Source organism: Nansenia antarctica (genome assembly GCF_963989245.1).
Source record: "Nansenia antarctica genome assembly, chromosome: 4".
In the NCBI taxonomy this organism is placed as follows: domain Eukaryota; kingdom Metazoa; phylum Chordata; class Actinopteri; order Argentiniformes; family Microstomatidae; genus Nansenia; species Nansenia antarctica.
Window position 1 is genome coordinate 8454684 of NC_137689.1, and position 13139 is coordinate 8467822.

At 43.8% G+C, this 13139-nt stretch overlaps 1 protein-coding gene across 1 annotated transcript in view; it reads right to left on the reverse strand.

Moving 5' to 3' along the window:
- The window catches only part of cblb (Cbl proto-oncogene B, E3 ubiquitin protein ligase), a gene marked incomplete at both ends in the record, with an annotated part of 69059 nt that overhangs the window by 54935 nt on the left and 985 nt on the right, over positions 1 to 13139 (reverse strand). The window contains one exon of the mRNA XM_080530087.1: positions 12870 to 13120. Within this exon, the coding sequence (XP_080386213.1) occupies positions 12870 to 13120 (251 nt within the window). The remainder of the gene's footprint in view (positions 1 to 12869; positions 13121 to 13139) is intronic.

A 13139-nucleotide genomic window follows, 5' to 3' on the forward strand; every position in this document is an offset into this window, starting at 1 on the left:
AGACCTCTCCATCTCCTCTACCCCCCTGTTCAGACCTCTTCATCTAAATGGTAAATGGACTGACTTATTATAGCGCCTTTATCCAAAGCGCTTTACAACGGCCTCTCATTCACCCATTCACACACACATTCACACACCAATGGCGGCCAAGCTACCATGCAAGGCACCGGCCTGCTCACTGGAAGCAATTTGGGGTTCAGTGTCTTGCCCAAGGACACTTCGACATGTGGCCCGGCGATCTGCCAACCTTGCGATCATTAGACGGCGGCTCTACCTCCTGCGCCACAGCCACCTCATCTCCTCTACCCCCCTGTACAGACCTCTTCATCCCCTCTACCCCCCTGTACAGACCTCTTAATCTCCTCTACCCCCCTGTACAGGCCTCTTCATCTCCTCTACCCCCCTATACAGACCTCTTCATCTGCTCTACCCCCCTGTAGTTTATCTACTGTAGGCCTAAATAAAATATACAACACATAAAAAGCTAAAACCTTCTTCCTTCCTCCAGCATTATGACAGCCCGTGGCCCCTGGCCTGAGCCGAGATGACTGTTTCTTGCGATGTCAGATGGATAGATGGTTCACTTACTAAGACAAATGTTTTTGTTGTAAGTCGCTTTGGATAAAGGCGTCTGCTAAATGCCACAAACGTAAATGTAAATGTATATGAACAAGCAAGAAAGCTTGCTGTTGTCACCCACTTTACAACTTTACAGATTTACAACATTTACGTTCGAATCAAATGCATTAGAAGTTGACTGAAATTGTAATAGTTTGACAAATTAATCAACACTGTTTGGTCCAAATATCCTCGATGTTGCCGTCAAACCACATCAGCTTCCATCAGCCATTGATTGACATTTCTAAACCTGGTTATGAATGTGATGTTTGCCACTTTCAAACAAAGATGATCATTTGCACTGAAGTGTTATAATATTCTGTTGCGCTGGCACTCTTGTCTATATTCACTGCTGTTCACCAGTGACTAACCTTTCTGGGGCTGGGGCAGCATGAGTCATTGATTTATGTCATTACTTTTGACAACATTGCGCAATCAGCTGAATTGACTTATTAGCTTATCATCTAAAATTGGTACTAGGCTAATATTGGCCTTGAAATTCCTGTGAGTCACCTAGGAATGTACAGGCCAAGCATTTTTGTTTCGTGGAATGGAGTGTTTAGTTTGAAATAATGTTTCAAGTAAATAGGTCTCACAATTATCTAGGGTGATTATTTTGAGTGTTGCATTAGTCGGTTTCAGTGCGTTGGTCACCACTGGATCTGGTTAACATTCAAGCGGTTATATTTAGAAGTGTAACAAGTATCAAATCAGAAACACATGCTCACAGCCTTTGTTGTTATTTGCTGTTTCCTGCATTTGAGATCTGGGCCAGTCTGGGCCGGTCTCTGTGGGCCTCAGACTGTGGATGGGACCGGAGGCCAAGCTAACATGTGTGCACGGTTATGTTTGATGTCATTACGCCACATGCACATAGACTGCGCAATGCACTTGTGGTTGGGCGGAAGTTAATTAGATAAAATGTTAGTGCGATACAATGTTAACCTGACAACAATGTTAGCCTGACAACAATGTTAGCCTGACAACAATGTTAGCCTGACAACAATGTTAGCCTGACAACAATGTTATCCTAACAACAATGTTAGCCTGACAACAATGTTAGCCTGAAAACAATGTTAGACATATTTTGGCCGTGCCCCAAACCCCCCAGCTCGAGCTCCCACTCACCACAGCAGGCTGGATCACAATTTATTTTGTTTAGACCTTGCTGCGTGTGGATATGGATTCGGTTCCTCTTTATGTATCTTCATGTAGACATGGGGTCACCGCCTACTGCCTGGGGTTGTCGATATAGCTCAGCTGTTCGTTTTGGGGGGCTTAACAACCCTGTTTCAGCGCATGGCGCCAATTATTATCCTGCGCCACGGTGCCTGGATGCCTTTATGGCCATGCCCTCACTTTCAGATAATGATTGTAGGCTAAATGCCTTCCTTTATGTGCATTCCTTTGTGTCCAAGGCAGCTCTATACATCTGAAAGGGGTTGGCAAAGTAAACAATACAACTGTAGATTCTGCTTGATCTTATCACACCTCTCGGCTGCATTTTCGGTTCGCTGTCATTAATGTCTGTTAATATTCCTATGGTACATGCTTTCATACGTACTACTTTTGAATCTCAGAAACAACAGCCTCGGGTGGATAAGTTTTCTCTTTCAGCTGCAGTGCATAACTTCTTATATATAGCTTGTTATATGTATAACTAGGTATATATGTCATCTCAAGTGATTAAAGTAGACACAACCCTAAGGCAATGATAAAAGTGTTCCTTTGACTCTTCCACTAGTACACAGCTGGTGTATCTATGTCAGGGCACCAAAGTAAATTAAGTATCCTTGAGAACCGATGGTTCTGGAGCCTAATGGCCCATAGGAGCAGGAGCCTATCTCCTGTTTCCGTAGCGTGAGGCGGCTTGATGTACAAGTACACCCCCCTGGACATGACGCTGGTATCAATCCAACCCTTAATGCTGAGTGCCAAGCAGGGAGGCATCGGGTACCATTTTTATAGTCTTTTGGTACGACTCGGCCAGGGATCGAACTCACGACCTCCCTATCTCAGGGCGCACACAATACATAAAAAGTATTATTGTTACTGTTGTTGTTATTATAACAATACCAGGGTCAAAACCAACAGCAACACTCCAACTAGATCAATCACTAAGTCAATCTGGACAACTATCTAACAAACAATAGTCTCACAGCCTGAGCCAAAGAAAGACATTAATGCAGCTGGGAGCATAACAGATGGGTGCAGATCGGCAGAACAACAAAGCAATCCCACTCCCAGGGAGAAGAAGATGTGGTGATGATGATGATGCCTCTATCTGCTACAGCTATGAAAAGAAAAATGACACTTCACTTCCATAAGCAGGGCTTATCGTGTTCCTCTCCCTCACTCTCTCCTGAGCTGATGTTTCTCTCTCTCTCTAATGGCGTTAGTTAGAGAGGCTGGCCGGGGCGGATGTGATCGATAGCAGGGCTGCAGGAGGGAGGACGATGGAGGATGAAGGACATCCTCTCAGGGCTGGAGTCTAGCTGGCTGTGTTTCTTTAACACTAGAACAGCCGTGCCTATGTTACCTACTATAAGAGCCGCCTCGTGGGGTCAAATGACCATAGTCTTTACAATGGGAAGCTGCTATTTACACACAACGACCACTACTTGCCCGTCTTGTAAATTAGCCTGCCTCCTACACAGAGAAACTGCAAAATAGCTTTATATTAACTTATCCTGATGTGGTTTTGAAAATGTAAGGATACTGGGTGGTAGAACGCACATATCTAGGAAAAGTCATGAAAGGAGGGTCCTGGAATTTGATAGAGTGCAAAGATATAACATTTATTTTACTCACAGCGTGACATGACCCCACCCATGGCTGTTCTAGTGTTAAATGAGAGATGTGAGAGGTGAGGTACAGCGAGGTACACAGAGTCGAGACATGTCATGGCCGATACTTGCGATAGGAGGAATTTTAATTAAAAAAGGGTCCAACAGCCAAGTGACTAAGATGAATTAGACTAATTAAGAGCGAACTTATTAAAAAAGGGAGTTAAGCAGGACAACCTCCTCTAGACCTTCAAAAGAGAGAAAGAATAAGGCAGCGAAGAAAGCAACGAAAGTAGGAGAGAGCTAGATCTGAGAACACCAACACAGGCGCTAGATGAAACAGCTTTCTGTTAGAACGAAAATGCCTTCAACCCTTTCAGTTGGAATTGGAATCTTGGAGGGGGTCATACACAATTAACACAATGTGTTCTGAATAATTAATGGGATCATGGACCAGAAGTGGCACATGTGCCATATGCCAAATAAGTCATATACAGGGACCTTGACTGCTGTTTGACGCAAACTTACAGTTTTCACACTGTAACAGATTAACTAAAAAGGATGACTTTCATGAAAAATGTATTGGGACAGATGTATACAAAGGGAAGTTGTGTATCTGAAAGTGTATCTGTGTTTTAGTACCCACCTATTTACCTTACCTTTCAAACATGTGTACGTTTTATTAATATATTGTTGTATTAGTATGTTTTAGTATGTTTAGTAGTATGTTTCGCTGTTGTGTCTATGTTGACACTATATGAAAGATGTGTTTTGTGTAAGTGGGCACTCAGTCTACCTTGAGTTGTGAAAGATCATTTTCTTTATTAAATATTATACCTGGATTTAAAGCAAGTTCCTGTCTTGAGTCTAATTTTTTTAATCCACAACAGTTCACAATTTCCATAACTTAACTTAACGATAGAATGTTAGGCCTACATCCAGAATTTTTGCTCACAGCTTGAGGCATTGGAGTGGATCAGATGGCCTGATATGGGTATGGGGTGGGGTTGGGGGTGGGGTTGGGGGTGGTCAGGGCAAGATGGAATGGGGGGTGCACACATCACAATTAATCATGCGTACCGGCCAGACTCTTAGCAGACCAGCCATAACAAAGACACAGCGTGCTGCCTATGGACAACAATGTCACCAGACCAGACACCTAACATACATGTCATTATTCTGCCTCATTCTCCAAGGATGTAGTAGGCTAATAATAATAATAATATGTGACCACCTGAACCGAATCTTATTTGAACAAGGAAAAGTATGCCTGAAGAAGGTCTATGACCGAAAGCTTGCAATAAACGACGTTATTTTGCACAGTTTTTGTGTGTGCGGATGCTGTTATTCTGCACTCTACTGATACTCTTCAGTTCCAGCACCTCAGCAAAGTTTGATAACAGATGAGCGGTGGTATTTTCACTTTTTAACAAGGAAAAGTATAAAAGCCACTGCTGTGGTCATCATATCACAATCCTCTTACAATAGGACCAGCTGGATGGCAAAAACAGTGGTAGTAGCACCTCAAAAGTAGGCTAATTGGAATCAAAAACATAACTACTGACCATGGCAAAAAGAGTTGAACAGAAAGGTTTTGAGTGAGGAAAAGAAGGGTTCAGGTCTGTCTTTACTGGCAGAGGGACACAGAGAGCGTCAGGTTGCTTCATCCTTAAAAAGTAAAAGACGGCGGCTCATAAGAAAAAGGTCAAGCAGCAGACATTGGGGACAACAACGCTACAGACCGACAGAGGGCAAAAAAACTACTCTCCACTCTCTGACTGGGATGACCGCCAACTCATTCGAATGTCACTCAACAACCGTAGGATGACATCATGTGACCTGCAAAAAGAATGGCAGGCAAAGGGCAGCTGGGGTGAGGTGCACGGCGAGGACAGTTCGAAACAGCCTCCTAGGGACGGGGCTAGGGCAGGGCCACCACCAGGCTCCTAGAGGCTGGAGTATGACCACCACCAGACTCCTAGAGGCTGGAGTATGACCACCACCAGACTCCTAGAGGCTGGAGTATGACCACCACCAGGCTCCTAGAGGCTGGGGTATGACCACTACCAGACTCCTAGAGGCTGGAGTATGACCACCACCAGACTCCTAGAGGCTGGAGTATGACCACCACCAGACTCCTAGAGGCTGGAGTATGACCACCACCAGACTCCTAGAGGCTGGAGTATGACCACCACCAGACTCCTAGGGGCTGGGGTATGACCACCACCAGACTCCTAGAGGCTGGAGTATGACCACCACCAGACTCCTAGAGGCTGGGGTATGACCACCACCAGACTCCTAGAGGCTGGAGTATGACCACCACCAGGCTCCTAGAGGCTGGAGTATGACCACCACCAGACTCCTAGAGGCTGGGGTATGACCACCACCAGACTCCTAGAGGCTGGAGTATGACCACCACCAGACTCCTAGAGGCTGGAGTATGACCACCACCAGACTCCTAGGGACAGGGCTGGAGTCTCCTAACAGGCTCCTTGGGGCATAGCTGGAGTTGTGCAAAGCTAGCAAAAAGCCCCTTTATCAATGAGAAGCAGAAGAAGAAGGAGAGCCAGGCAGAGGTTTGCCAAAGACGATAAAGATTGGACCGTAGAGAGACACTTGTGGTTTTCCTCCTCATTTCTTCCTTTTTAATTTTTTGGGACATTTGTGGTTTTCTTCCTCGTTGCTTGTGCGTTCCACCACTATCCGACGATGCTGAAGGCATTCTGGGAGATTTCAACACTCGTTGTTGTTTTGTTTTTTTAACCCTACGTTTGGAGTGTGCATCTGAAAAAAAAACTCATTTTGGAGGCCTATGTAGTCTATGTAGCCTACCCCTACATGCCAACAAGAATTGGGACACCCCTACCGAACGCACAAAACGGAGGGGTAGGGCTACAATGTAGGGCCAAGGGGTGAATTGGGATTGGGCCTTAGTAGTAGTAGTGTTCCTAATAAAGTGGCCGGTGAGGTGAGTGTGTAAATAAACACATGCCAGATTCTCTCTCACATGCCAGATTCTTTTTGTAAAGAAGTCATTTTTTCTGAGTGTTGTAGTCCCACTCATATTTTTCTTTTTATTGATAGAGACAATAGAGATTTTGACAGGAAGGATGGGTGAGAGAGAGAGAAGGGATGACATGCAGGATATATCCGTGGCAGGAATTGGTCAGTGGTCAACGCTTAGTCCGCTACGCCACCTAAGCACCCCGCCAGATTGTTTTCAGCACACGTCACAGGACCATATATTGTGGCTTTACTGGAGGCAAAGTGACATTGACATGCCACAGCGTCCAAAAGTGAGAGACACAAAAGAGAAAGCCCTTCTCTCCCTGCTCTCCAATTTCCTTGAGGACATTCTCCCTGAAAAACCCCCTCTTTGGGTTGCATCCTTCTCATTTCCAGAACACTTCACTGGGAGTCTCTCATCAGAAGTAAATTCTAAAATAGAGATGAGAGGCCTGTGAGACAAAGAAGGTATTCTACGCTTTCAAAGACAACTGCTTGAAGTGTTGCAGTAATCATGACAGCAACCCACTACTTATGGAATGAACACTAGTCACCCACACCAACACCTGAAACAGAGGACTGTGTGTGTGTGTGTGTGTGTGTGTGTGTGTGTGTGTGTGTGTGTGTGTGTGCGTGTGTGTGTGTGTGTGTGTGTGTGTGTGTGCGGGAGAGAACGGAAATAAAGCTATAATGAAAGAGAAAAGGCTAGATTTGTTCAAAAGGAGGGGGGCAAGAGAACATATGTTCCTGACCACACTCCCAGCAGGGACACAGATACAGCGCTTCAGTAAATCATTTAGCGATATTCACATGTGTAACATAAAAGTGTTCCTCCAGTGTGTTTGCTATCTGTGCTGTGGTCGATCCAGATTACATCGGCATTGGCAGACGTACAGTTCTCTGGGAGTATGGGAAGGGGGCGGCTGAATGATTTGTGTGTGTGTGTGTTTGTGTGTGTGTTTGTGTGTGTGTGTGTGTGTGTACATGTGTGCGTGTGGGTGTGTGTGCGTGCGTGTTTGTGTGCGCATGTGTGAGCATGTGTGTGTGTGTGTGCAGGTGCATGCATGTGTGTGTGTGTGTGTGTGTGCAGGTGCATGCGTGCGTGTGCGTGTTTGTGTGTTTGTGTGTTTGTGTGTGTGTGTGTGTGTGTGTGTGTGTGTGTGTGTGTGTGTGTGCGTGTATGTGTGTGTGTATTAGAAGGGAAGCACCAGACCCCAGGCTGGGAGAGGCAGAGAGGCAGTGCAGCCCAGTCCTGGTGAGGTGATAATTAAAGAGAGAGAGAGAGTGAAAATGCAAAAATGAAACATATAAACAGGATGTAACTGGGGCTTTTCCCCCTCCCACCCTCCCTCCCTCTTTCATTAACCCATAGACTCTCTCTCTCCCTCCCTCCTTCATAAACTCACACTCTCTCTCTCCCTCCCTCCCTCCCTCCTTCATAAACCCATACACTCTCTCCCTCCCTCCCTCCCTCCTTCATAAACTCACACTCTCTTTCTCCCTCCCTCCCTCCTTCATAAACCCATAGACTCTCTCTCTCCCTCCCTCCCTCCTTCATAAACCCATAGACTCTCTCTCTCCCTCCCTCCTTCATAAACCCATAGACTCTCTCTCTCCCTCCCTCCCTCCTTCATAAACTTACTCCCCTTACACACTCTCTCCCTTCGACTAACAAACAACTGCCAACAAAACAGAACAGCACAACTGGTGAAAGAGAGGTGTCCTGTGAAGACTCTGTCTACACTACACAACGTGTAACTCATCCAACCCATGTGTTGATTTGAGGGGGGGGTTGAGGGGGGTTATCCATGTGTTGACTCGGGGCAGGGGGGGGGGGGGGGGGGGGGGGTTATTCATGTGTTGATTGGAGGGGAGGGGGGGTTATCCATGTGTTGATTTGGGTGGGGGGGGGGGGGGGGGGTTGTGGGGTGTTGTCATACTGCAGCAATTCAGCCATTCTATCCATTCAGACTACGATCAGTGAATTCAAAAAGCAAATGCATCCCTTCTCTTTGACAGCCTGTAAAGCGTTACTACTGGTTTAACCTTTTTAAAATGATCTCAAGTCGACCGACCCTGGGCCTTCAAACCTGGCTCTCGGAAATGGCAAATGTACTTTGATACGAGTGAACTTTTTGAAAGACATTTTTTATGTTTTAACCCACTGTACTGTTTCTGTTTGTCCTGACCAGGGGAGGGGGTGGGAAGGTGTTTTAGAACGGCAATGTTGTAGTAATGTAAGAAGAAACAAGAAACAACATTTCAATACTATACATGACGTACTATGATGTTACTTCCACAAAAATAAATGTTAACACAAAAAAGTGTGTTAATTAATGGATCCTTATAGTAAAGATCTACCATGGCAGTTATCGATTAGGAAGGGCAGAGGGTTAAGAAAGAGGAAATAGAGTGGAGCTGGTCCTGATTGGTAGAGCAGACCGTCTGGGAGTCAGAAAGAGAGAAAGAGAAGAGAAAAAGACCCATGCTATGAAGCCTTTCATTCTGGGGCTTTGTGGGTAAATTACTTGAATGAGAAACAACAAGTCTCCCATTAGTTCATGACGCACACCACCATGCAGAACAACTAGGCTAGATCTATTATCTTGTAATGACTGTAATGATAAGGGTATAATTAGAATCGCTGGTCTTACATGGTATTCAAAGTTATTTTAGGGTTAGGGTTATCACAAAACAAACAGAGTATGATAGGTATTATTACCATTGGGTAAGGAAGGACATATGACAGGGTGCACAGCCCTCACAAGGTCAGGTAAGCTGAATTATGCCAATATTCACAATCATTAGATTGCATTTAACATAATGATGCTAGGACACGATTGGTCACTTCCAAAGGTATGCCAAACAAAAAACCTTGATAGCAAACTTTAACAAACCATACAACTATGCACAAGGACGACATCTAACAATTCCAAATACAAATTTGAAAAGGAAACATGTTTACTGGAAGGGTTCCTTAAAAGGCAAAGAACCCCTTTCGGTCCTGTGAAACCGGTACAATAAGTGAAATAGGTTGGTTACATTTTCCGTATTGAAGATTCCACTACTAATTTGATTTGGTCATTTTGTCACTGATTTAAGTAAGTATTTGATAGGTCTACCTATACTTCTTACTGTTGCTAACTGTCTTTATCCCCGCTCCTCGTGAGGCTGTGGTTTTTGGTAGCAGAATGACCCAGAGACTGGATTGATTCTTAAACTTAAAAAAAGCTCAACCATTTCCTAAAAACGAAATAACTTGAACATTAATGAGGTTCTATGCTTTTTTTTCTTAGACACTTTTCCATATGATTGGCCAGAAGTCAAAGCCTTTGCTTATCTTTATTCTTATTATGGAAGATGGTTGAGAAATGTTTCTGACTTCAGTTCATATCCCCCCCAAAAAGATACTCTTCGCTCTCATTAGACACCTAATGTGATATGCTCTTATGACTTTCACATTTTGGTCCACAAAGGTCCTTTTACATGGAGCTGGCCAGACACAGTCGATCACGCCGTTCTGATTCACTGAGTACACAACAAGCAGCAAACTAGTGTGTGAAGCACTTCTGACCTTTTAGCCTCTTCTTTGCAATTAACATGTTTGCTGTGGCCAGACTGGGGCATGATTGAACAGCGGTCTGGCACTAACCAGGTGTGAAACTGGGCTTGTTGGGAGCTTTGCTGTAACTTGCTCGAGGCTCGACATTTTGATAGTCTGCCATTAGGAGTTAGGTCTACTCCTCAACAGGATGTTTGCCGGTGTGGCTGCTGCTACACACTTAAAGTAAACACCTGCCCCCATCTGAGCGATGCCTCTCTCCTAGGAGATCACTTATCCTGTTCCTCCTTTCATGTCGGCGACAAAGTGTTCGAAAAAACATGAAGCGAACGTGACTTCTTTCAAGTACAGAAGGAGAGAGACAAAACACCACTTTGATTTACAGAGTGGCCGAAAAGGTACGCAAAAACAAGGCAACGTGCCAACATGTGGGTATCTCTGACGTCCTGCCAGCCTGGACTACCTTGGTTTATACAATCTCAGGATAACCATACTCATAGGCAAACAGGCCTCACAGCATTTTTATACCCAATTCTATGTGTGCTGTTAATGTATTGATGATTTTATCTATGTGGAAGCTTTTGTTTTCTCGTCAGATCACTCTCAGTGGACAAGGGTTCACATGGGTTCTGAGTTCACATGTGTTTCTGGACAGGGCCTGTGTCATCTGTGTATAGTCTGAGATATATACAGTGCCTTTGGAAAGTAAACAGACCCCTTCACTTTTTCCACATTTTGTCGATTTAAAACGTAAATGATTTGCCATCAATCCATACACACTCAATAAGTTGTTTCATGTAATGTAATAATGTAATAAGTTCATGTAATTTTGGAATTAATATCTTTGTTTTTATAGGGTCTCTGATTTGCATAGGAATCAACTACACACTGTGTGGATCAGGTTGTCATTACAAACTGAGCAAATGGAGAGGAACAAAACTGCTCAGGAATGCGACCCTGAGGCCTGGGGAGACTTACACAAATCTACAGAGTTGAATGGTGGAGAGGAAAAAGCACAGTCTATAGGACATCTCAGTCATTCTACAAGTGACCAAAAAGTATCCATTAATGGGGAAAAAATCATGTCATATCCATCATTTATCATTTCTACGAATTCAAGTGATACAGCAAAGAATGTGGCTGGAAATGTGTTTATTTGGTTTTACTACAAAGCATTACATTTAGTGCAAATACAGCACATGCAATGCAGTTTCCACACTAGATTTTTGTGTGAAGAATAGTGGTAGCTGCATCGAGTTATGGGTTTGTCACTGGCAGGGTGGACTGGGTTCAAGTGTGTCAGGATCAAGACAAATGTATGAAATTTGCTGAGTTTGTAGTGACATCCTAATCTACACAGTGTGTAACTGATTCCTATGCCAATCCTATTAATCCTATAAAAACAAAGATATTCTAAAATACTATTATACTTACATTAAGATGGATTCAATCACCTTATTGAGTGATTTGTGGATGACATTTTCTGCATTTTAGCTCGTTTTAAGAGCGTCATAGAAAAGGGTCTGAATACTTATGCACAAGGTATTTCCGTATTCCAATTCTAATAAATGTACTGAAATCAAATAATAATTTTTAAAAACGTGTTTTTGCTTTGTCATTCTAGGCTAGGGTATTGTGTGGATTGATGGCAAATCTTATATTTTTTTTATTTATTTAATAAATTTTAAATTGAATCAATAACACAACAAAATGTGGAAAAGGTGAAGGGATCTGAACATTTTCCGAAGGCACAATATTATTATAATATTATTTTGTTTATTCTTCTCTCTCTTCCAACGTGGTCCCTTAGTCAGTCTGGTGCCCTTGAGCACAGCAGAGGAGATCGTCATGGTGATGTAAATTAGGGTGACAGGCCAGATGGTGGCAGACCATTAACCAGTACCTCCGTCACATTTGTCATAGCTTGCAGACACAACTGTGGGTGGCAGACTGTCACAGGGTGGCCCAGAGTGAAAACTACCACAGTGTCCTCTCAGTCACCCTAATGCTAATGCTAATGCTAATGTTAATGTTAATAATAATGCTACGGCTAACACTGTGTCCTCTCAGCCACCCCAGTGTAGTGGTCAAACCTCTCACCCACTTCAGTTCTCATCTCCATCGGGGCTGCCTCCTAACCCTGTGCTTTTATCCAGTTTTCGGAGATTCATATTAAAAGGTAAATGGACTGACTTATACAGCGCTTTATGCCAAAGCACTTTACAACGGCCTCTCATTCACACATTCACACACCAATGGCGAGGGAGGCGCCGGCCCCGCTCATCATTGGGAGCAATTTTCAGTGTCTTGCCCAAGGACAACTCGACATGTGGCCAACCGGGGATAGCCAGCTCTACCTCTTGTGCCACAGCCGCCCCTATTAAGAGGTTTAGTGCTATAAAATAATAATAAAATGTAGTCTAGCTCAAGCCGCTGGATAGACTTTCCCTTCCCAAGGGTATTAGCTGACAATGCTACGAGTTTGAGCAATGTCAATCTGTAGATAACAAGCTAACAAGGTAGGTCTAGCATGCATATATATATATATATATATATATATATATATATATATATATATATATATATATATATACATATAACATATAATAATAAATGCCATTTAGCTGACGCTTTTATCCAAAGTGACTTACATCACTCAGACTTACTGGAGTGAGTGCATAAATGTTTCTGTATATTATGGTCCCAGTGGGAATCAAACCCACAACCTAAGTGTTGTTAGCGCCATGCTCTACCAACTGAGCCACAGAGGACCACATATAACATTGTGAAATCACTCATTTCAAGGCTACCAGGGCCTTATCATGGCCTCATCATGATTGGCTTGGCAAAGACGCTGATGTAACGTGTGGTTATTGTGGCAAGATCTTTGTTCTTACCTGTCCTGAGACTGTTCCTCGTACATCCTCTCTTTGCCTTCCTTGAAGAGCCGGATGGCCCGTTTCGATTTCTTCATCAGGCTATCGATGTACACCTTAAAGTACTCGTTCTCGCTGAGCTGAGTCAGTCTCTGGTTCTCCTCGTATTTGCACAATATTAGCCGCAGGTGCTGGTACGTGTCAGGTAAAATATCCAATATGTACGGGGGGCTGTTTTTCAGCTGTAGCCTCGGGTTCTGACACAGACGAACCTGAGGAGAAGCAGCGTGT